The sequence below is a fragment of the Lepisma saccharinum genome, chromosome 2 (genome assembly GCF_977018435.1).
Source record: "Lepisma saccharinum chromosome 2, izLepSacc3.1, whole genome shotgun sequence".
Classification (NCBI taxonomy): Eukaryota; Metazoa; Arthropoda; class Insecta; order Zygentoma; family Lepismatidae; genus Lepisma; species Lepisma saccharinum.
In genome coordinates, this window is record NC_139230.1 from 24,173,271 (window position 1) to 24,198,469 (window position 25,199).

Sequence of the window (25,199 nt, forward strand, 5' to 3'; positions counted from 1 at the left end):
AACGTAAGGCAAGTGACTATCTCGTATAAACTTGACTATCTCCTTAATCTAAGCTCCCTTCATGAGGTGCTAGGAGACTTCAGTCATTAAGAATATAAATGAGTGGTCCTCGGGGCCTTATTCGTTCCCAAAACTATATATGTATATAAAAATGTAATATCCTCGTTGCAAAAGTCTTAGCAGTCATAGTTCAAGCATTCTAAATCCTTTACAAGTTACGGTCAGTTTTGAACCAAATTTAAATTAAACTTTTAAGGAATTTCAATTAATAATAATTACAAAAACAAAATATTGACTCAAACAAGCATACTCTGTGCTATGACTCGTTAAAATGCACTATAGTGCCGATTGACTCTAACTCGGTGGCACTAATTTATTTTCCTCATTCATAAATAACTTTAAAATCCACTTTTAATCCACGTTGTTAATTAATTAAAATGTTAAGGGTAAAATCGTTTACTGTTCACTGTAGCTTACTGCATCCTCATAACCAACGTTGTAATAATTTTCGTATTCAAGATTATGTAAAAAAAAAATTCTAAATCACTGTCAATGCAAGAAATCTTCAAATCTAAATGCCTTTTCCTTATTCCTTATTTAAAATTCCGGATGATAAAAATTTCCCAGGTGGGAATTTGTCGTAGCCATGGTACCGGGTTCGTGAGTGAACCACAGAGCGACCAGGAGCAGATTGATAGGGAATCGTCCACGGACGTCCCTGGGCCGGCCACATTTTTGATGAAATGGGCCTCCCTAAAATCCGACATGGAACCTTCCGCCACGCGGAATGCCGGACGCTCCTGATACCAAAGCGCCAGTCCGACGCGGGTAACCGCGACGGAGCTAGGCCGCAGTTCCTCCGCATTCTTACATTTCGCTGATTATCGACCCAGACTCGAGGTCGATAAATTTAATCGAATTCATCCTCATGTTAGACTAAACATCTATCATGGCATATATAAATTCTTCTCCCCCCATAAATGCAAAAGCTTTAAGCCCTATGTATTTTCACAATAAAATATGGCAAGGACATACTAACAAAACTAAATAAATGAGCAAAATTTTGGGGTGGGATTGAATTTAAACTGGTTAAAAATTTCTTTTCATTTCTAAAAAAAATGAAAAGACCCGCAAATCTCCACCACGTAACGAAAGTTGGGGTGGGGTTGAATTTTTAAACTGGCTAACAAACTCTTTTCTCATCGCATTTCCGAAAAAATGCATGAGAAGCCCCAGCAAATCCACCACGTAACGAACCTTAAAGTTCGTGGGATCTTAAAAGTATCTAGCAGGTTAACCAGTTAACTGATGGGGTGATGTAACTACTCATCATTCATCCTCTTGATGAGACCACTCGTCATTGACATGACGAGTTATTGCTTGGCATGCGAAAGGTACAAATTACACAAAGGAATTAAACTACTGAAAAGATGGCAACTCGTTGGATTTTGTGAACCGTTGAACCTGTATCATGGCTGGGTGTAGGATAATTACCTGTCTAACTGAAGTCTCTGAGCTGAATCGAAAATAGCGAAGTCCTCTGTAAGCTTCTCTCTAAGTGTTGACCAAAGCGTGCTTCCACTATCGACCTCCTGTCTTGCTGACCTCCTCTCTCTACCAACTCAATTCCCAAAGTCCAGTCACTTCCCAGCTTGTCTCACCTCTATATTCCCTGGCCATCGAGCTCTTCCTCGATGCCGAATCGCCGAATCGTGTTTATTATAATTGCTACCATGCAAACCGCTGACACCAAACCCAGAAGTGTTACCTATTTCCTGAATGCTCAGGAGGTTTGCATGGCACAACACAATGCATTGTAAACATGCCTAAGAGGCTTGAGACAGCTGAGAGAAAAACAAGTGAATGCCCTGGTCAACATGAAGCGTTCAGAGAGACTTAATAAAATAAACATACAATCCTATGGATTGATACGGTACTGAAGTAAGACCGTTATTATTGTGTGCAACAGGCAAGCACTGAAACAGGTGCTGATATACATACTTTTCTGCACTGGCGGCAACCTCTATGAAGATCAGCGACCATTTTTTTCTTTCCTCAGCATTGTTGTTATGATTTTTTTCTTCTTTCTTCAAGTGGTCTGTTTGTGGTTGTTGATAATTGCCTATAGCTTAATGTGAGTTATGTTTTACTTTTTTGCATTGTTGATAAACAGTTTAATATCCGCCTACTTGTTCTTCCTTACACTGGAGCAAAAATGTCAGCTGCTTTTAAGGTATCACCAGGTCGTGCTCGGGGAAATTATTTAATGCGAGTTATAATACGAAAGGTATTTTTCATCTTAATACGTTCTATGTATTTGTTCCACGTAACATGTCTAGTAAACGTACCATTTCAATTTTTTTCAAAAACTGTTAAGAAGAGGCCCAATGTTCACGAATAAATTTTACAGTTCGTTGTTGGGGATAATGCGGCAGAAGGGACTTTAAAGATGACACAGTTGCTGTGCTCTTCGCGTTTTGTCTTGTGGCAGACGGAAGGTACAATGTACTATGTATTTTGTACCTCCATTTATGACATTGAAAAGGTTCAAAAATTGTGTTTTTAAGGGGGGGCAGCATCCCTGGAAAATGAATGTCAATCTAAAGTTATATCTTTCACACATATATTTTAATTTCAGTCAGTAGTTTATGTTAATCAATGGCGGCGATTAGGGATGCAGTTGCCCCTGCTTTTTGCTATTTTTGCCCCTGCACTATGCTAAACCTTATCTACCAAGGGAAAGTAAACTGTCCTTGGCCCCCCCCTCCCAGTTTGGCACCTTGCTCCCCCAGTTTTGAAAGGTTGCATGCATGTTTCATGGTTTCCTTATTTTCAGAATCGCACCCTCTAAATTTCTTTCCGCACCCCCTCAGCACCCCTAGATGAATAATCCTGGCGCTGCTGGTGTGGAGAAGTCCTGGAAGGTTACTCTTTTTTTGGAAAAATTGCTTTTGAAATAGGACTCCTACAATAGATGATGCTTAAAAGTCAGGAGCCTCAATGAATACATTTGCTATAGCAGGTGTTAATCATCTTTGCTTCTGGCCTGCATGTTAAATAATGATTTCTGTCCACAACAAGTTTTTTGATTGTCATAGCTCAGGCACGTATCCAAGGGGGGGGCTTAGGGGGCTCGAGCCCCCCCTCTCCCAGTAAATTTGTCAGTTTACACTAGATAAAATTAGGTTTTTGGCTTCTTGAATAATGTGACAATTATTTAAGGAGAGAAATAACTATTGAGGCAAGATGGGGAATGTTTTATAACCCTGTTATTGTTAATACCGCGTATCCAAGGTGGGGATCAGGGGCTCGAGCTCCCCCCCCCCCCCCGGAAATGTTTCAGTTTACACTAGATAAAATTAGGCTATTGGCTTCTTGAATAATGTGACGATAATTTAAGGAGATAAATAATTATTGAAGCAAGACGGAGAATGTTCTATAACCTTGTTATTGTTAGTAGTACATATCCAAGATGCGGATCAAGGAGCTCGAGCCTTCCCTTCAGGATTTTTTATGTTTACGTTAGATAAAATTAGGTTAAATGTAGTTGAATAATATGATGATAATTTGAGAGTAATAATTATAGATGTAAGACGGAGAATGTTCTATAACCTTGTTATTGTTAATAGCATGTATGTAAGGTGGGGATCAGGGGCTTGAGCCCCCCTCAGGATTTTTTTTTTTATTCTACATAAAATTGTTTTTGTCTTCTTGAATAATGTGACTATAATTTAAGGAGATACATAATTATAAAGACAAGGCGGAGAATGTTCTATAACCCTGTTATTGTCAATAGCATGTATCCAAGGTGGGGATCAGGGGCCTTGAGCACCCTGCCCCCCACACACACACAAACAGGAAATTTTCAGTTTACACTACATAAAATTATGTCTTTGTCTTCTTGAATAATGTGATGATAATTTAAGGAGATACATAATTATAGAGACAAGACGGAGAATGTTCTATAACCCTTTTGTTGATAATATTGCACAGAAACTTTCCTTGCTCTTTCAGTGTTGTCGCAGCAAACCTTTTTTGGAAGCTGCACAACAAAGGTAGTGCCACAAGTAGGACGATTCGTTGTAATTTTTAATCTCTGGAAAATGCAAGAGGGAACGTTCTTGAATAAGAGAAGGAGTCTAACTACTGGCAATATTAATGAATTGTTTTATCTGCGGAACATTCTAGAATATAATGAGGATATAAATATGTGGCTTCAATTTACCAGTTGATCTGTACAACAAAATCGGTTAATGAGACTTCAGAGTATGACAATTCATACAGTCGATTAGTAATCAGTCAGTGTAGTGCTAGTTCAGGTCGAAGGCCAAAGAGATCGAAGGTCTCTCTCTCTAAATTGAATATTTCAGCGGTTTATTAAAAAGAACTAAGCTTCACAGATCAACTGAAAATCAAAGTTTTGAGTGATGGTTTAGTTGTGCCCAAACAAAATTTCATGTATGCAGTCCGAGAACTTCATGGCATAAAAAAATACTTTTGTTTAAGCCTACTGGATTCGCACTCACAACTACCATGAAGAAACATCCGAAAATTTTACGAATGTTGAGAAGAGAAAGAGAAGATGTTGCATATGTAGTTATTTTAGCGGAAATTTCAGGTTCTACCAGGACCCGAATCAGGGCTCTGGCATACCATGCTATTGCTCAACCAACTGACCCACTGAGCCACCCTTGAGTTAGACTGATTTTGTGCTAAAATGTATACATATTACATGTTCTGTGTATGTCAAATCATAAGATGTTACCAGTTTAATTAACAAGCGCAGGAAATATAGGAGATAGAAGAAAACTGAGGGGTATTCCCACCAGTTGAGGAGACATTTTACTTCTGTAGTCAACACGAGCTGCCGCTTCGAGGTGACGATGACAGTGACCTACTAAGGGAGATTTCACACCGTGTCACCTGAGGATTTCACAAGCCGAACGTTGGTTTGTGCGGCCTTTGTGTAGCTACAGTGTGAAACGTTGCTGTTGATTGGCTCATTCCATACAACATGTATCGCATGTCCCTTCGGTCAGAAATCTTCCTAAGTCTTGAAGATGCAAGTAACAAGGATGGGAAATTAGGACTTTATTAAGGTTAGGTCCGAAGGCAGGCAACAGCACCCTAAAGGATAATATCCAAACCTGCAGGAAGAACGCATCTTACTTATGTCTTCAATACAAAATGATAAAAACTTCTGGTGAGTTGATTTTAAAAAAATGTATCCTAGATAAAGAATGGCATACCCAGGATTATCAGATGGGAGACGGGTTACGAATGCTACGTATTTTTGGTAGTCAGTCCTCATTTTGCCATCTTTTCCTGTCTTTGACGTTCTTTTTTTAAGGAATACTGGATCAAATGGGGTTATGACTCACCAATCCTCCATTGGGCATATCACTAGAAATAAATGACTAAGCATTTGATCATATTGGGAGACGAAGCATTAGATGTGTTGGGCCTGAATATGAACAATTTGGTGGGTTTCGGCTTTTATAAAAGCTGCAAACATGGAAGGACAAGACATATTAGTGGTGTTCAGGCTCGAATCAGAGAGAAATATTCGAAAACTGGCTGCATCCAGTTCGCAGCCCACAGCTTGAATCTCGCGTTGTCGAGTGAATTGTCCATCCTGTGCATGTGTAACAGCTTCGTAAAAACACTCAAGACACCATAGATGTTTTGATGCCTGATGAGAAGAAATGGACAAAAACACATACTCTGGTTCCGGCACACAATGTTAATGCATGGAAACAGGGGAGTCGAGTGGTAAAAAACGTTCCAATTTCACATCCTGATAAAAATGGCAGCCTTAAACAGTGGCATCGATTTAGGGGATTGTTGTTCCCCATTTTTTTGCCTCGTAATCCTAGGCCTTGTCTACCAAGAAAAAGCAAACTTTCCTTGCAGCCCCCTCCCCCCCATTTTGATACCCAATGGCCACCACTGGCCTTAAACATACAATTGTGAGGTTCTATCTATACCCTTTAAAAAGATGATGTTCAGCCCCCCCGAAAGGAATTCCTGGATACGTGCCTGTCATAGCTTATCTTATCACCAGATTTACACTCCTCCAAATTTCCAAATCTTTTTATACTGGATTTGGTATACTTTTAAACCTTTCTTCTGAATTACAAATGGATTGGTGATTTTAATTTTATTTGTTCAACAATAAGAATTTAAATGTCCTACAAATGGAAAAGTTATGTTCTGGACTAACATATTACTAAATTTTACTATAATTATGTATTATTTAAACTATAATTATGATGTTTTTTAAAAAGGAATTCTGTTAATCATTAATCAATATGTGTCAAGTATAACTTAAAGCTCACCCCACCTTGATACTTTCTTCCCTCTCTGTACCTAACAGTCACTGTTCAGTTTCCCTTCTCACGTTATTACTTAAAAAAGTGAGGAGTGAATGTTGTAAAACTTTTTATGTGGGATTGTAAGTGTGCAAGTTGACCTTGCACATATGTTTATGTCCATTAATTGGAAAATATTGGTTCTAGTTCTAGAAAGTCCTGGAAAAGTCAGGGAATTTTTTTATATAAAATTGTCGACACCCTGGCCTGGTGTTTAGGTACTGAGGCTGCTGTGGTATTCCAATGTTAATTTTGACAATGGTGGTTTCTTTTCACGATGAAAATTGGATGAAATTTTGGTATAATTTGTAGTTTTTGTAGCAAGTTTCAGCGAATAGTTTGCATCACTAGCTTAGCTTCATATTTTGTGAGCACAGTCACTATTTTCCTTTATATGTTATAATTTTGCAATGGAACAGGACTTCTGAATGGAACCTTCTGTACACATTGCAACCCTGGCCAATTGTGAATCAGGCTGGATTGGTTTCCATTTAGAATTAATATCTTAGCAGTGTTGCTAGATAGTGTAAGTAAATTCAGGTTTAAAAGCAAAATTTCTTATGTAGGGCAGATGCAAACTCAGAAATTCTCAATACCCAAGAAGAGTCAGGAAATTTAGTACTTTGCAGACTCAAAATGTAGAAGTGTCAGTAGATCCAAAAAGTCACAGACTGTTTTTGTAGCCATGCTATGGTAGAAGATGCTAGTTCTAGTTCTTTACTGATTCGTAGACTTACCACTTAGTGAAGGATACCAAATATTAATGAGTGAACCCAAATTCACTACAGGTTTTAAGAGGAATGTGGAATAATCAAAACATCAGAGAAGAAAAGTTGCCAATTTGTTAAGTGCATCCATAATTGTGACATTCACTACAAAAATGGAATAGTTGTATGCATTTTAATACAGGAAATTAGTAAAAATGAATCAACATATTATGATTTTTAATGTGTAATGTAACAAGGTAATCAAGGAATTACATTTAATAAGTTGAACCTTTAATTAAATCAGGGAGAAAGTATAGATTATCTCACGAGAAATGAGAATTATCAAGAATTATATGAAGCAGAGAATAGACACCTTTTAGGGACTGCCTTTTAGTGGATTGCTTGCCTGAGAAGGGTTGGTAGCTGACCAGAAACTATAACATCTATGGTGAGTAAAACTTATGGTATGTTTTGTAAGCATAATACTATCATGCTGTTATTAAATAAAGAAAAAAGTATATGAATTAATTTGTTATTTGCAGTGTATGCAAGCAGAAGTCATCCATTGCTTAGATAAACTAGATACAGTATTTGTAAACAGGCATTTTTGTTTTGCCCATTTTGAATTTGTGTCCTGCCAGCTTATTTTTGAGATCCATTATGACGTTTAACTGTAAACAGGAAATTTTTGTGTCAAAATCATGTAATAAGTGTTCAAAATATATTAAGGATCTCTCAGAAATTATGGATAACAATGTTATGTAAATATGATATGTAATGGTAGGGATGTGCCGAAGCCGATTACAGATGTATGAAAATCGGCAGAAATTGACACATCGGCATCGGCAAAAATCCGATATTTAAACCGGTACAGATTATACTAGAGTTTTTACCTTCTAATGAGTTTTATATTTTAGTTTTGTAAGATTTATTGAAAATTTGGTTAGATTCGTCATTATTGTAGAGTTTTTGTAATAAAATTATTGCAAACTCTCATTCAGAGGATCAACCTAACAATAAATCGGAAATAAACAGTACCTTGCTGAACCAGGATCTGCTGTTGTATTGGAAATTCAAAAATGAATATTCAAACCTGAAGCAAGTGCTGAGAAAATACTTGGGCATACCTGCTGCATCAGTATTCAGTGATTGAGTGTTCAGTGTTGTTGAACAGATTTGCGATAAGAGAAGAAGTAGGTTACTTCCTGAAGTGCTTCCAAATCTCGTGTTTCTGAAGTTGAATCTGGCAGAACAGGAATTCATTTTGCATTTCAAAGAACTGCTTGTGTACTAATGTTAAATCTCTTGAGAATCCAAGTTCTTCTTAAAGGTTCACATGACATTTTGTAGATGCAAATGTACATTCACATCTCTTGAGAATATATATGCAATAGAAATGTACATAGCAAATTTATTTTTGACATGCTGAAAATAACATCCCATTTCTGTTTAATAATCTTATGTATCGGCATCGGTTAAATATCGGCATTGGTATCGGTTCCAAAAATTATCGGTGAGTACATCGGCATCGGTAAATTTTCAGTTTCGTCACATCCCTATGTAATGGGAAAATTAAAAACTGTTAACATATGCATGTTTTGTTTTGCATAAATAACAATTTTGCATCTAAAATGTATCTTCCCTCCTCTGGGATGAGAGGTTTTGATAGTATTAGTGATTTTCTCTTGTTGTTTGTGAGGGGTGTGAATCATCCATAATTTTTCTTCTTATATTGTGTTTGCATTTTCTTAGCAACATTTGTAAACATCTTACCAGAAAACATCACACCATTAAACTTAAAAATTCTTAATAGAAGCTGCATTATTAAATTCAGCATTCAAAACCATGTAAATGACATAAATATTCTGAATTCCCTTCCTGTATAAAATAAATTATTAGTGAAATATGTGTTATGATGGAACTTCACACAAACAGAAGAGTGATTAGAATCAGCAGTTTCAGTCATGATACTTCCTTGTTAGTAGTAATACATTATCAGTTCTATGGTCACTATTTTTTCCTTGTTTCATGCCACATAACACCTAATTCTATTACAAATCTAGTATATTGTACGATTTATAGATTTATAAGTGATCACATATTAATAATAATTATTATTATTTGCAGCTCTGGTGAATTTCATTATATACATTTATCACTTTATTATGTTTATTTTTCAGGTTGTTTAAACATTTCAGTTAGAGCTAATATGAGCGATATTTCATTTTCCAAAGCTTATTTAGAAAAAGCAGAGTTTGTGATAAATTTTTCTGCTTTGACAAGAGCAGTATTAAAGTTTTCTATCAAGACTGTAAACTTCAAGGCAGCTGGACCATTGACACCACCTGATTGTTATCGGTTCAACATTCAGGTTAGTTTATACTTTAGATTATGTTAAAACTGCTTATATATACAAGTGATGAAGGAGACAGTAAACACTTACCACACGTAAATAAATAGTTAGATATTTCGCGACATATGTCGCATTGTCAACGGAGAAGAAAGAAAAGTCGGTGTTACGTAGTTTAGAAGCACAGAATACTGACCATACTGACTCTACAGTCAGTGTTGCCAGAAACAGTTGATAGAAAACAAATGTACTTTCACCAGTGTTTACTGCATATTGGGTGGGTAGTTTCAGGGAGGAGGGGAAAGTGTTTTTGGTTTGCTAAGTTGAGTCTGGGGGGTATATTGGCGTGCATGCCTGATATATAGGCCCTTTCCCATCGCCTGCGGAAAGACATGTCTGTGTGTGTGGGGTGTTATGGCTGTTGGTGTGGATGGCAACTGTGAAGTCAGAGTTTTGGGTGTAGGAGCGATGGTTATTGATCCTAAGGTTCAGGGGGTGGAGGTTTCGCCAAGGAAGAAGTTGCTGCAGATTTGGCAGATGAGGTTGGATGAGTGGCAGGTGCCCTTAGGGTGAAGGGTGAACTCATCTGCCACTGTGGGGATCAGAAGGGTGGGGGAGGTGATAAGTATGGGGCAGGTCTTGCATCTGGGTTTGTTGCATCTGTGAGCTGGGGGGAGTGGTGTGGAAGGGGTGGGAGTGTTTCGGACCAAGATGTTTTGGAGGTTGGGGGGGGGGGGTTGGGGCGATGGAAGATGACCCTTGGTTTATCCCGAAAGGTTGTATTTTTGGCAGGATGAGGGGGATGAGTTGAGGGGCTGGCCTCTGAGAGCAAGGGAAAATGGGATGGCTTTTTTGGTGTGGTAGGGGTGTGAGCTGAAGTAGTGGAGATACTGGAGGTGGTTGGTAGGTTTGATGTGTATGGAAGTTTCCAAGTGGTTTCTCGCAATGTGGATGTCTACATCTAGGAAGGTCACTTGGTCTTTGGAGTGGAACCAGGTGAATTTGAGGGTAGTGAAGTCGTTCAGTTGGTTTAGGAATGTAGTGAGGGAGGGTTCGCCATGTGTCCAGAGGAGGAAAATGTCATCTATGAATCTTAGCCAGAGGAGTGGTTTCAGTTGCTGGGAGTCAAGGAATTCCTGTTCCAGCCTGCCCATGAACCGGTTGGCATAAGAGGGGGCCATGTGGGTACCCGTAGCTCAGGGTTGCTACGCGACTGGAAAACCTGGAAAACAGGGAAAAGTCAGGGAATTTGGTTGGTCAGGGAAAAGTCAGGGAATAGTCAGGGAATTTTGCATATTTTCTGGAATTTACGCGCATTTTGGAGTTAAAGGAGAAACAGTTACAAAATGAACGAACGGTTCATTTCCACTTCCGAATTCGGTTCTTGTGATTCCAGTCCCCCCAAAAGATTCAGTTCAGAAACTTGTTCCTCTCGTCATTATGACTTCTAGTCTGTTACGTACAAAATTATGGTTCCTTCGCATTTCAATTCTATATTTATTCACTCTCGGATCTAGGTTCTTGGATCCGTTCATTTTGCGACTTGTTCTTGTGAATCTGTTCAAGACCGGAATTTGGAGAGGCATGAGATTTTTCCTTAGAGAACAAGCTACTCAAGACGAAACCTACGCACCAGCCATCCTCAGAATTTCTTGCGGAAAAAATGTTGCTTTAGCTTTGTGTGTGGTGAGGAAATTTTCTTTCTTCAAGAACACACCCTTTCGGAACCCGTTCTCTTTTGATACGTGAAGCGGAGCAGGTTGGTGTTCGGACAGTTCATTGGTTTTGGATCTGCAATAAAGCTTGAAGAGCAGAATTTCACGTAACTGGCTGTGGTTGACGTCACACTGGACGGGTGCAGACGCCGAGTAAAAACAAAGGGACTCGCTACTTTGTTCCCCCCATGAACCCATTCTGTGAATTTGAGTCCTTCGTTTGCGACCCGTTCAGAAGCAACCTGATCAACTAGTTCATATGCCCGTTGTCGTAGTTTTTACATTGCAGAGATGTCTTACAACCGAGAAATTAGTGATTTTATGCAGTATCAGTGACGTCATTATTCGAATATGCACGTGTTTTGTGCATGTAGAACGAATTTATTTTTTACAAACTGGTGTGAAATAGAGGAATTAAACGTACGCTGGTCACATATCGTTGTTAGGTTAGGAATGTTGGTTTCATGCCGATAGTAATTTTACGTATTGTTTGCATGTAGAATGAGATTATGCTGAAAAGTGGTGAAAATGAGCCCAAGTTCCTTTTGTTTTATTATGATTTCATCATGCTACAAATGCAACTTTTACATGGTTCGATTTCAATTTATGTCTGTTAACACATACTGCAGAGTTTTAGCGATTACTTAAGATTTTGTGAATTTATGCTTTTGTGGTTAGGTTAGGAAGGTCAGGTTTGGTTGTCTTAGAATTAAAATTAAGACCCTGAATGCACTCTACTAAGATTCCGATTTATTTCTACATTCATTCCCACTAGTTTATGATACTTACTGTAGCTTGTCAACTGGAGAATACCTTGTCTGTGGGAAGCGTGTATGATTTCGTAAGGTCATTTTGAAGTTTTTGTTTCAGCATAAATAACTTTTTTCGAATCCAAATAGTGCTAATGATTTTAAGGAAGGTTCAAATTTCGTGTTACAATGATTGCCAAAATTCTATGATAATTAGTCTTCCTGCTAGGAAAATTTGAAAACAAATCATAAAACATTCGGAACTGTTACCTTTTAAAAGACAGATTTCGATGTTTTCTGTAATATAAAATTGGTTCCAGCATGTGGAAAACTCAAATAAAGGAGATATTTTGATTCCAAAGTATGGCCCGCATATATATTTTTTTTAGGTGTATGGTTGGTCACCAGCCCCATTCAAGTTCTGAATTTCCGTAATATGTAGCCTACTATTTTCAATAAATTAAAAAATATAATCATTAAAAATATTGCATATTTTCTAAAGGTACATGACCTAGTTTTCTGATGTTTCTCATTTGTATTGATATAGGCTAATTGAGGTTGTATACAGGTTACATTGTAAAGCTTTGATATACGAGGGTCACTATTTATATTTTGAGCCTAACAATGAAAAAACAGGAATTTGGCATTGAAAACTGCTTTATTGTTTTTCGAAGTATTCTCCTTTATGGTCAGTACACTTTTGCATTTGTTCGAACCATTTGTCAAAGCTGTTTTTCAAATCTTCTTGAGACACCTCCATAATATGGTTTTTGAATGCATCAACTGTGTCTTCCGCCGACGAAAATCGTTGTCCACGCAATTTATTCTTGACATTCTGGAACAAGAAGAAGTCATTGTGTGCCAAATCAGGACTGTACGGCGGATGACCGATCAATTCGATTTTTTGACTGTTCATAAAGTCGGTTGTTAGACGAGATGTGTGATAGCTGGCATTGTCTCGATGAAGAATGATCCGACGGCGTTTGTTTGTTTTCCGTATTTGACCGAAGACTTCTGGCAAACAAATTGTTGTGTACCATTCAGAGTTGACCGTTCTACGTTCCTCTAAAGGCACAGTTGCCACATGACCAGTTTTCCCGAAAAAACAGGCGACCATTTGTTTCGATGTGCTTCGAGCGCGAACAACTTTTGTTGGATTGGGTTCATCTTGAAACACCCATACAGTCGACTGCTGTTTACGTTCCGGCTCATATGCATATATCCATGATTCGTCACCTGTTACGTACAAACTTATATGCGTCTTTTGAAGCACCATGATTGTATTTATTGAGCATTTGTTTGCACCAATTGACGCGAGTGTCAAATTGTGTGGGATCCAACGAGAACATACCTTTCTCACAGCTAAATGATCATGTAATATTTTATATATGCTGGTGGAACTAATGCCTATGGTTGCCTCAATCTCACAGTATGTCACATGACAATCTTGCAGTATTAGGTTTTGCACAGCATCAATGTTTTCTTGAACAACAACTGATTTTGGATGACCTTTGCGAATCTCGTCGGTGCGCGAATGGCGGCCACGATTAAATTCGTTATACCAGCGTTTCACAGTAGCAAAGGATGGGGCTTCATCGCCAAATGTGGAAGTAAGTTGATCGATGCACTCTTGTCTTGATAATCCACGTCGAAAATCGTAAAAAATCATCGCACGAAAATGTTCACGAGTTAATTCCATTTTATTGTTGTCGCGCAATCTCCAGGGCAACATAAACAACACAAATGAAGCTATTGACAAAACATTTGAAGTATGTTATGGTCAATAATGCCAGACGATTCAGTGCAAACGTCAAATCACGCCTAACTTCAATCAGTGTTGCCAAGGCTCAAAATATAATGTAGCGTGACGTCGGGTAAGGTACAGGATCGAGTCACGCTGGGACGTAGCTCAGATAAATACGATAGGTCTTAAGTTTGACTTGGCTAACCACCTCTACCCTTGAGGGAACTGATGAAGGATTGTTGGGAGCCTGTGGTGTTGAACGCTACTCACCCCTTGCTGTAGGTCTGGCCCTCAGCTTCTGGCATTGGCGACGGTGACAGGTGCCCGCTGGAGAGATCGAAGATGACGATAAGAGACGACAGACAATTTGGCGACTTGTTTTATGGCTGGCAGATTCTTTGGCTGGCTTAATCTGGACTGCTTATGGACTTCTCGCTTGTTGCCGCCTCGTGGTGTCGCGATCTCTCAGCAGGCCGTCGTCCTCTTCTCGTCGATCAGTTTGGTGGTGATATTGGAGCGAAGTGAGAGATCGATTTACCATCGCCAGGGGTTTTATACGTTGGATTTGAGTCATAACTTGGTGGACTTTGCACCTCCACTGTGCACCTGGGGTATCCCTGGATGCAGATGGAAATTTACAGTGGAGGTGCACTCACCGCTGGCGAGGGCCGTTGCCTTGCTGACTGTGCAGAGCCAAATGGAAAATTCTTGTTGCTCGACTCGGCATCCGGTGGAATGTGGGGTGAATGAGCGTTCAACTTGCGAGCTTCAGAGCGATGTTTGAGGCAAATTAATGTTTCTACCTTTATGCTCCCAATTCCTTCATCAATAAATAGTGACCCTCGTATGCAACATTTTTTATTGATTTTTTTACACCACCTTAATTGTAATGACTTAGTGAAAATGGGGAAGTACAATAGTTAGTTATTTTTTCATTGAATAGCATTATATTAATCACTTTGTAAATTTTCAGCTAATAACTGTGTATATTCATATTCATAATAATTAACGTGCCTGCATATTTAATTGAAAAACATGAGGTTGAAAAGCAAAAATCATGACAACAAACATGTCTGGAAAAATTTCATTTCTGGTCTGGAAAACCTGGAAAAGTCAGGGAATTTCATAATCAAAAAATCGTAGCTACCCTGGTAGCTGTGCCACATATCTGCAGCTAATGTTGGTCACCGAAGCAGAAGTTGTTGCAGGTAAGTACAAGGTTGGCTAGTTGTATCAAGAAGTGAGTGCTGGGATTGTGGGGTTTGGGTTGGCTGTTAAGGAATGATTCCGTGGCACGGAGGCCATGGGCATGGGGAATATTGGTGTAGAGGGATGTGACATCAACTGTTGTGATGATGGTGTTAGGTGGTAGGGATGGTAAGTTTTGGATGATGTTAAGGAAGTGGTTGGTGTCACGGAGGTAGGAGGGCAGGGCTTGGATGAGGGGTTGGAGGTGAGAGTCTAGAAAGGCTGAAATGCGTTCAGTCGGTGAATTGTAGCTGGACACTATGGGTCTCCCGGGGTTGTTCGGTTTGTGAATTTTCGGGAGGAGGTAGAAAGTGGGGGTGCGGGGGTTGTCAGGTATGAGTGAGGAGATGGTGGAATTGGATAGGCCTTCAGGGGGTCCTCGGGAGAGGACAAAATCCCGAATTTTATCTAGGTGTGTGGTAGATGAATCAACCGTGGTGGGCTTGTAGGTCGATGAATCAGAGAGTTGGCGGGAGGCTTCCGCCACGTAGTCAGAGGAGTTCTTGACTACTGTGGTGGACCCTTTATCGGCGGGGAGGATTTTGATGTCTGGGTTGTTGTGGAGGGACCGGAGGGTTGGTGCTGGGCTGGGGTTAGATTGTGGTGGGAAGAGGGTTTTTGGAGGTATGTACTGTCGGAAACATTGTTGACAACAGAGGTGATGTATCTTTCGAGGGGGGTGGTTGTTGGGAAGGGAGGGGGGGTCATGGGGGAGGGGGGGCAGAATTGGAGGAGACTGGGATGTATGTCTGAGGGATTAGCATTGGAGGGGGATTCTTGGCCCAAAAGTACGTCCACCTAAGTCTGCGGGCGAAAGTTCGTATGTCAAATAGTAGCTGGAAATTGTTAGGGGTGGAGGCTGGGGAGAAGGTAAGACCTTTGGAAGGAATGTCAATTTCGGTGGTTGGAGAGGTTCAAGATGGAGGTGCAGTCAGTGGGTGGTTGGGGGTGAGGACACACACACACGTGCATTCACTGATTCACTAAAGCTAGAACAGATTTTTTAGTTAAATTGAAGATAATTTTCCTGATCCAATATTTTTATAAATACCCATAAAGTACACAAGTCACAGCTGCATTGCATTTGTAACAGACATTTTAACATTCCTGAAATATGAATGAGACTGAGTATGTGCTGTATTTGGAGTTTGTAATTGAATGCATACTTCTGCTGTTTTGTTCTTATGAATATACAGATGTTTCATATATCCTGGCTATGTAAACTCATGTTTAAAAATGAAGGAAAATACCATAAGCAATGCTAAGTGAGTATGTATGTTTGTGTGTTGTCTAAATCAGGAATAGGAATTACAGCTGTCTATGTATTTTTAATGTGACTTTATTTGCAGATAAACTTTGATAATAGTGATCATGATGGACAGGTGCTCCTGTCTTTGTTTGTAGAGCCAATCAGACTGCACTGCAATGGGGATGTTAGATACATTGGTAAGTATACTTCATTTTGGCATTTGTATCAATATGATTTTAATGCAACATTTAAAAATGCAATTTCTCTTTCCCTTCTTGTAATAAAATACATTGTATTTGAAACTTGCTAAGAAATTGCATGTTTCATAGCATCGCGAATCTTAATTTGTAAACTTAGATTTATTTCCATGAGCCTTGTTCTGTTTAATTTACCCCCATTAGTTTGCTTGCACGTTATGTTTTAAATGTTTTAATCATCATCAGAAACTGGTATGAGAGTAATATTTTGTGAATTCTTCTTGTTTGCTTAAGTTTGTGCTTTTGAAACACTGGGTTATATCTTAAATTTCACTGTTACTCCATGCAAATACTCTTGTTTCTGACTGCATTTCACAATACTTGAAATTGTATACATAAAATTAATATTGTTTTTTGTAAAAATTTAGTGAAAATATGACAGGATGTCTTATCAGTCAAGAAAGCCATGAAAGTCAAAAAAATGTAAAGAAATCAACAATTAGCTCAAGAAGTCAGAAATTATACTTGTGGTCAAGAAGTTTTGTTCCTCAGTTTTACATTTTACCTCTTGACTACCACTACGTACAGCCCATAAGGAGCTGGTTCTATTGGCTGACAAGGAAATCTTCTTGCATGGTAATGGCCAAGAAAACATACGAATGCCTCTGGTTGGGAAGGACCGAAGTCTACGTGTTGCTGTACGTCATTTGAGCATGTGACTATCGCAAGCAATGAGCAAATCACACTCGTTATGCCATCTGTTGCTGAAAGTATGTAACCATGCTATTAACCTGTGTGTTTTTGTTTTGTTGCATATTTTGTAAACAGAAGCAGAAAAATATGGAAGAGTAGGATAGTAGTTCGTCAGATTATGTTCTGGAAGAAGAGGAAAGTGAGTCTGAATATTCAGATATATCCGCTGTGGAAGACGAGACAAAGTCTGTTGGAGATTGGACATACGTGAACGATCCTTTCAGTGATGCACGTTCGAATTCGTTGCATTTTTTTTTTTTTTTGTAAAAAGAATAATTATGTGAATAATGATTTAAAAAGAAATAATTGATTGATAGATTTAGTTTATTTTACTTGGCTTTTCTGCCAATTTTGGCCAATTGCGAAGATGAGGAGGAGCGATGATATGATGATATAGACGAAGGGACACTCACAAAGAACACCTATGCCCAGGAGCGGTGGCGGCGATTTGGTTCCAAAACCAGGGGAGCAAGGTGGCAAAACTGAGGGGTGGGGGCAAAAAAAAAGTATATTTCCCTTTGTATATAATATTTGGCATAGTGCGGTGGATAAAGTGGCAAAAGTGAGGGGGGCAACTGCCCCCCCCTTGCCACCACTACCCAGGCAGGGATATGAACCTTGGGCCCTGGTCATCGTAGCATGCTGTTATAACCAATCCACAGTGGAGGTCAGCATTAAAAAGAAATAAATACTAAATGACTATCATGTTATCCATTACTTTAATGTGAGAAACATTTACGAGACTGTTGGCCTCCCCGATGGCGCAGTGGTAGCGTTGTCGCCTTGTAATCAAGGGGTCCCGGGTTCGATACCCGGTGGAGGCACAAGTGGTTCGGATCCCACTTTAAACTGTAGGTCCGGTCCCAATTAGCCTTACTGTGCATAAAGTGGACTTAAAACAACAAATCAATAAATCAATCAATTTACGAGACTGTTATTAAATTATCATGGTCGTGGGATCCTGCTCTCTTATCTACAGGCTGGGATTCAAGGGGTTAATAAGAGTGAAATTGCAACTATGACATTAATCTCTCAAAAGTTTTTCTCAAAGGAATTTGCAGAATTGCATATGATACAGTTGCAACATCTATCACTTAACAGTTTTGGTAAACTGATGAAATTTTGAATTTACACTATTTTCATGATACAGTCAACTCTCGATACAATGACCTTTCACAGTTCCCGGGCAAAGGGTCGTTATTTCTAAGGGGTTGTTATTGGAATTTGCACCAATTTTCATCTTAAACAGAGCTCAAACGGACACAAAGATTCCTAGGAGATGGTAACACCATTTATCCTGGTAGTTATACAACCTGTTATGCACAGGATGCATGTTGTGAGAAGGAAAATAGAACATGAAAATGATTTCACACACAAAAAAAAGATTTTAAATAATGTTATTTTCTTTTAATTGTGCACAGTCGTGCACTGAGACCTACGGAAAGGAAAACAATCTCTCGTTTATTGCAAGCGAAACTTGAAGAATCTTGACACCAGTCAATGTCTGGAGATAATCGGGCAGAATGAATGTTGGATTTTATATGGGTCAGCTAGAGCATTGTCTGTTACAATTTACTGGTAAGATAAGACCTCTCAGGAGACACAACACAACCTTTCTAGGCACCAGAAAAAAAGAAAGAAAGCATGGCTGTAAATTTTGTTCTGGTTCGGTTGTGTAAAATACATCATAAAAAAAGTAACGTTTTCTTTGCTTCAACCAACTTCATATTCATCTGCCTCCCATTCCAGGGAGCAGTCCAAATTCTTCCTCAACTTGCATTGTGATCTAGCCTGAAAAAGGAAACAACTTGCTATCTGTTTGCACTGAATGTGTATCCTAGGACACATTATACAGCGTCACACTCAATCATTCAGGTTAGGAATTGGATTTCACTTTAAACTTTATATATTTAGTCCTGAGCATCCATTCCTACATTGAGCACTTTTTTTTTTCCATGTGAATGATTCTAAAGAAAAGCAGTGATTATATTGGATGCATTTCTTTCCAACACTGCTCTGAGTGTTCAGGAAGTTTATTCTTGTGTCAGATACAAATTAAAATTTACAGTTTTGCTTATCAGAAGGCACAGAACATGAAGTTGTTTTAACTCTTGTTTTTCTTTCTGGAGATCGAATTTCGTTATCTTATCTTCAAATCAAAACAGTTTTGTGAGATTCAAAACAATGACTAGATGAGTCATTGCTGTTATCGGCAAGCAACAACTTTGCAAACGCTAGATGAAACACTGGCGCCAGCTGCAGCGTAAAAACAAGGAGGCCGGCTGGATGTTTGAGTAACAGGTAAACAAAGAGAAAATCCTTGGCATTTTAAAGATAATGCAACTGTCGAAGACAGATCTTTTATCAGCAGTGTGAAGAAGAAAGAAATGACCCTTGCTTTATGTTTTACCATGGAACAGTCAATAATCGGGCAATATTTCCTATGCAGACAGCAGCATTAAAAAAAGAATAGGACCTGAATTCTGCAATTATCACATTGCTGTGCACACCAGTGGTGGAGAATGAGCTGGGAAAGGGGGGGAAGGTCACTTTTTTTTTACTTGTCCTATGGTTTTTGTTAGTTTTCAAGAATGTGTCCAGAACTGGTTGCCCATTTTAGATGTCAAAGGAAAGGAAGAGGGATCCACTTTCACCCTCGCCTGTAATCAGCCTGTGTGCTCACACAAGCAAGAAAATCAATGCTGAAACAATCGGCATCGCCCCCACCCCCTCCACACATGTTTGTTGACAGGAGAAGAGGGAGAAGTCACTCAGTCAATGGAACACTTTTTTGACAAATATTATGACATCGGCACAGTTAGGAAAACATATGAAGTAGGAAACGGGAGTTACGATGCACGTAAGATCGAAGTAAACTTTTGCAGAAACCTGGATGATAACTCATTAAGCAGCTTGACAATCTTTAGTTGGCCTATGTGGCTTCCATTATCTCGAACAGTTTCACTTTTTTATGAAGTGCCACAGGGAACAAAGAACACGTTTTGAATGAAAGCGGTTACCGGAAGTTGTCGGCTACAAGGCCAAGAGTTGCTCACTCATGGGAACCTGCTGAACTCTAGGTCAGTGCTGGACAGATGGACGAGACTTCCAGTCGCCACACATCTGCATTTTGGAACATTCCTGCGATCTTATCTCTCATTTCTCAAGGTGGTGTATTAATAGATAAAAGAGCTTGCTTGATCTGCCATACACATTGACAAAGACTGCAAGTCCAGCAGTCATTTCGGGCTGCTCCCCCCCCCCCATGAGTTGTCAGCAGCTGTTAGGAGAAGGAAACAAGTCAAGGTCGATTTAAAGTAACATCCATGCACATTCGATCTTCTCTTCTCACGTATCCAAGAGCAAGCAAAATCACATTGGCAAAACAAGCCTGGTGCATTGGGTAGCAGCCGTCGGGTGCAGCGTAACACTGGCATGCTATTGGATATCACTCAAGTGTGGTGTAGTGATGTCTATTTTTAGATCAGACCCACTTGTGAGCGGTAGAGTGCTCATTAAAGGAATGAGTGCAGGCGATTTCCTTCAATTTTTCAACTTTTTTCCAAATTTTTCACGGTTCCTGGGAAAAGGGTCATTACTTCGAGAGAGTCATTATATCCGGGGTCATAGAATCGAGAGCCAACTGTATTTGGATTGTAGAATCATGTAAGATTCTTGAATTCTAGGGTCTAGTATCAGTACTTGATTTTAGTGGATAACTTTCCAATTTAAACTTTGTTGTTTGATACTTGACTATGTAACATGTTAAGTGATACTGCAATTAAGTATTGAATAGTTGATTAAACTGCTATTAACAATGAATCATTAAGAATTGCACATTCATGTTTAGAGTTTGACAAACAAGTTTGTTCCATTTGGTAATACATGTTCTATTTCCTTTCAGATAACAATAGGATAAAATCACTTCTGAGAAGCACATTGAATTCATTGGTTATAGTAATTTGTAGTATATCCTTTGTTCTCTGTTGCCGTGCAATTTATCGAGCTCAACAACTTAAACGGGTTAGTATCATGTATAAATTTCATCAAAAAATGCAAGCTTGTATCATGTATGCACAGACACACACTTATAAGTGCCCTCTTGATTGCATGAAAAAAATCATTTTTCTTCAATCTTCTACCTTTGAAATCTTTTAACATCTGTTCTCCTTTGTGAACTCTGAGAAATGCATCAAGCACATTTGTAGAATTTTAAATATAATAATCATGGAGACAAACATATAGGGGGTGAGTCTTATAAGTTTGTATCAAGTAAATATCAATGAAACAGAAAACTAAATAAACATTATTACAACAAACCCTGACATGGGACAAATCAAAAGATGTGACTTTTCGCTTCCTTGGTGTTCTCTTCAACATATCAAAGTTACACCTTATTCTATAGGTATCAAATTTCAAGCAAGTTTTAAAGGAAACATTTTTTTGGTATGGCCCATGCTTTTCAATGGATGCCCAAATTCTATCTTCCTGTTTCAATAAATCTCTTACATTTAAACAAGCTACAATTTCATTAATGGAAAATTTCATTGCCAGTCTAAGTCAAGATCTTGTGGGAGTCAAGAGCCGAGATTTCATATTTCAAATTGAAAATCTGATAGTTTTAGAAATTGGTAAATTCTTCTTCACTGTGATAAGTAATAAGATTAGATATATAATTATCATGTTTTGCAGTGATTTACCTAAATAGATAAAACTACTACTACTTGATGAGGTTTTCTCAGTTGTATATCAATCAGGTGATTTCTGGATAGACTTCGGAGCTTTCAAGAGCTAACATCACTCTCATCTTCAGAGATTGAAGTGAGTGAAGATGAGACTGATGTTAGCTCTCGAAAGCTCCAAAGCCTATCCGGAAATCACGTGGTTGATATACCGGAAAAACCTCTTCATCATCTGCTGCCAGGAAAGCTTCAATAATTATTTTACTACTACTTGGTTACTTACTGGAGAAAGTAACAAGGTTTCAATGTGGTACACATGTAGGCATATTTTAAATAGAAATATTATTGTAGTATTGCACATGAAAAAGTGAAACTAAGTAATATTTTGTCTTTCAGGACACAATAAAATTCTTTAAAAAGCAACTGGGGAAGGATCTTGATGTACATGATCGATTGGAGTTCCTTAACATGTGGTATATTACCATATTATTGAATGATATTATGATAATTGTAGGTTCAGCAATTAAAGAACAAATTGAAAACAAGGTAATTTCAGTTTTATAGTATTGCATGTTTTGTGTTTGACAATGTTGCATTTTTATAAAAATATATACAAAATGTCAATTCATGATTTTCTATCTTTTCATTTCATGCATTGTATTAACCTTTAGCAGACTGTGGGGAATAGATCTTCCCACCAGGCATAACCTCTCTGCAGATGGCTGAGATAACTATCTTCCCAGCACTACATGGCAGCAATTAACATGCCATTTCTTGAAAACTACAAATTATATTTCAGTTTGGTTTTTTGGTTTATTTGTATACATAAGAAGGTATTACATATTCAAATTACAAAACAATATATCCATTGTTACTATTATTAACAAGCAGAGTTGAAAAAGTCCTTAGTTTCCTTTTGACTATTATGGGATAGAGCTTGATGAGGATGAAGTGGAACATCTCATTTGGGGTCTAATCTTAACATAATTGAACATTTTGTTTGTGGAATATTTTGGAGGCCAAACTGCATGCTAGGTTTCCATCTCCAGCCACACTTTCTGAACTAGAGCCTGCTTTGCATGAGGAATGGATGCATATTCCCTTAAACATTGTGCATGACCTGTATTTGTTCATTCCTTGTCTGATACAAACTGTAATTCAAGCCAAGGGTGGGCCAACCCACTACTAATAAAGATTTTGTGTTGTATCTAACTCAAACATTTTTTTCTGAAGTCTACAACACATCCTCTTTACACACACATATATAATATGCTACATTTTATTTAAATTTATCCACATTTATGAACTTTTTCTCTAACAATTTTTTACTGAAAACATATTTTCAGTACATAATACAGAAATATAATAATTAATTAAAAAAACATTTTTTCTTGGGATTGAAATTGTCACTAAATGTGAAATCCAAAGTGGAATCCTCTTAAAAAAAATCCACAGTGTGAAAATGAATTTTTCATTGCTATTCTCAAGAGTACAAACAAAAGCACCACCTAATTTGACACTAGTTCAAGTAACAGTAGCAGTTGTAATTTGGAAGAGATGGTTGCAACACATGTGCACAAGAGATGAGCTGCCATTATAGCCCATCATTTATTTGCAATATAATTTTGTAGCATAAAATTTTATAATATATCTCCATCGCCCATCTTATTGGACAGAAATTGTACAATGGGCTATGCCCGTAACTCATCTGGAAATTGAAATTACAATGCAGTATGGGTGTATTATGAGGTTGTCAAAAGTTGCTTTTATTTTTGAATTGTTACCAATTTTAAAGTTGGAATATACTTATAAATTATCCATTACTACACCAGCTAGATGTCACTTAACTTTTAATACATAAAGTAAAGTAAAGTAAAGTCTTCCCCTGTGCTTAGCACCACGCCATGAAGGCGTATAGGGGGTGTGGGGGTAACGCCCCACACTTTCTTGATCCGGTCGTGAGTGGGGGTGATGTGATCAGCACCACGCCCCTGACCGCCTTTACCCCCCAGGTTTCCCCAGGTACCCATGTTATTCGACGCTGGGTGGGCGCCGGGGCCGCTTCCAACGTTAGAAAAGTTCCCGGATTTGAACCGGCCGGGGATCGAACCTGGGACCTTGAACATGGTAGTCAGACGCGTTACCGACTGAGCCACCGCGGCCAATAACTTTTAATACATATATCAAGTAATCATGTGACATAGATGATGCCGTTTGTATGTGTTGTAATGGGAATGCCTGAATGAACAATTTTTTTAAAAATATATAATTTCAGCAATTTTCTGGAGATCAGTGGAACTCTTGCAGTGTGCTGTTGGGTACAGGAAACCTGCTTGTGTGGTTTGGACTCCTACGATACTTAGGTTTCTTCAAAACATACAATGTAAGTAATGTGTTGGATTAAGTAGTAGATTAATTGGAAAAGTTGAAAGTTTTTTTTCCACGTGTATGTGTAATATTGAATGAATTTGCAGGAAAACACACAGAAACTGTTTTAAAATCAAAGTAGAGAGAATAAACATTTTGGTGTTTCTATCTTATTGACATCTGTATTGACAAGTGTAATATGGAGCCCATATGTAATCTATTTTTGCATTACCTTTGTAGCATTGCATTACAGTGTCATGGCATATGCACTTTTAAAAAATTATTATGTATGTATTTTATTTAACTACTCAATATTATATACACATGAAACATGCTTACGTATCCCTGATGGGATAGTGGTCACATTGTCACCATGGTATCAAGAGGTCCCGGGTTCGATACCCTGTGGAAGCACATAGTGGTTTGGATCCAACTTTAAACTGTATGTCCAGTCCTGATTAGCCTTTCTGTGCATAAAGTGGACTTAAAAAAGAACTCAAACGTATCCACATACTGGTTTATTTTATCTGATTAATTTCAGTGACCATTGTCACAATCCACATTGGAACTTAATGGAATAAAATGAACTTGTAGAGTCACAGGCACTTCTGGGTTCTTTCACTGGCACTTACATTAACTGTCAATGGTATCTATGCATTCTGTAGAGTAGCAAAAATGATCAGTTATCAGAGTGCAATTATCCATATATAGAGGTTGCAAATGGATGGATGGATGTTTTTTTTTGTAAAAAACCCAGAAATTTTGTTTTTTTGGCTTTTTACCAATTACAGCTAACCTATTTCATTTTAAGTTACTGTTAAGAGTTTACAGGTTTGTAGTGACATATTTTACAACTAGCTAAAAAAAATTACATCATGTAGCAGCCAAAATACAGATATTGGCCAATCCCAGTGGACACACAGTGGTTCAGATACAATTTTAACCCTAGCTAACCAGGGAGTTGGGGGCACTTTGCAGGCCCACCCACCACCTCTATTTTTTAGATTTGTCAACTGTTTGAAAATAATAAATTAAATTACATTGTTTCCTAGGATGTTCCCAATATT

The 25,199-nt window shown here is 38.3% G+C and overlaps 1 protein-coding gene across 1 annotated transcript in view; it reads left to right on the plus strand.

The window, feature by feature from the left end:
- The window catches only part of LOC145983955 (mucolipin-3-like), a 67,908-nt gene that overhangs the window by 26,973 nt on the left and 15,736 nt on the right, over positions 1-25,199 (plus strand). Inside the window, exons 5-9 of the mRNA XM_083117161.1 lie at positions 9,259-9,449; positions 16,234-16,330; positions 20,988-21,106; positions 22,162-22,311; positions 24,041-24,148. Coding sequence (XP_082973287.1) covers positions 9,259-9,449; positions 16,234-16,330; positions 20,988-21,106; positions 22,162-22,311; positions 24,041-24,148 — 665 coding nt within the window. The remainder of the gene's footprint in view (positions 1-9,258; positions 9,450-16,233; positions 16,331-20,987; positions 21,107-22,161; positions 22,312-24,040; positions 24,149-25,199) is intronic.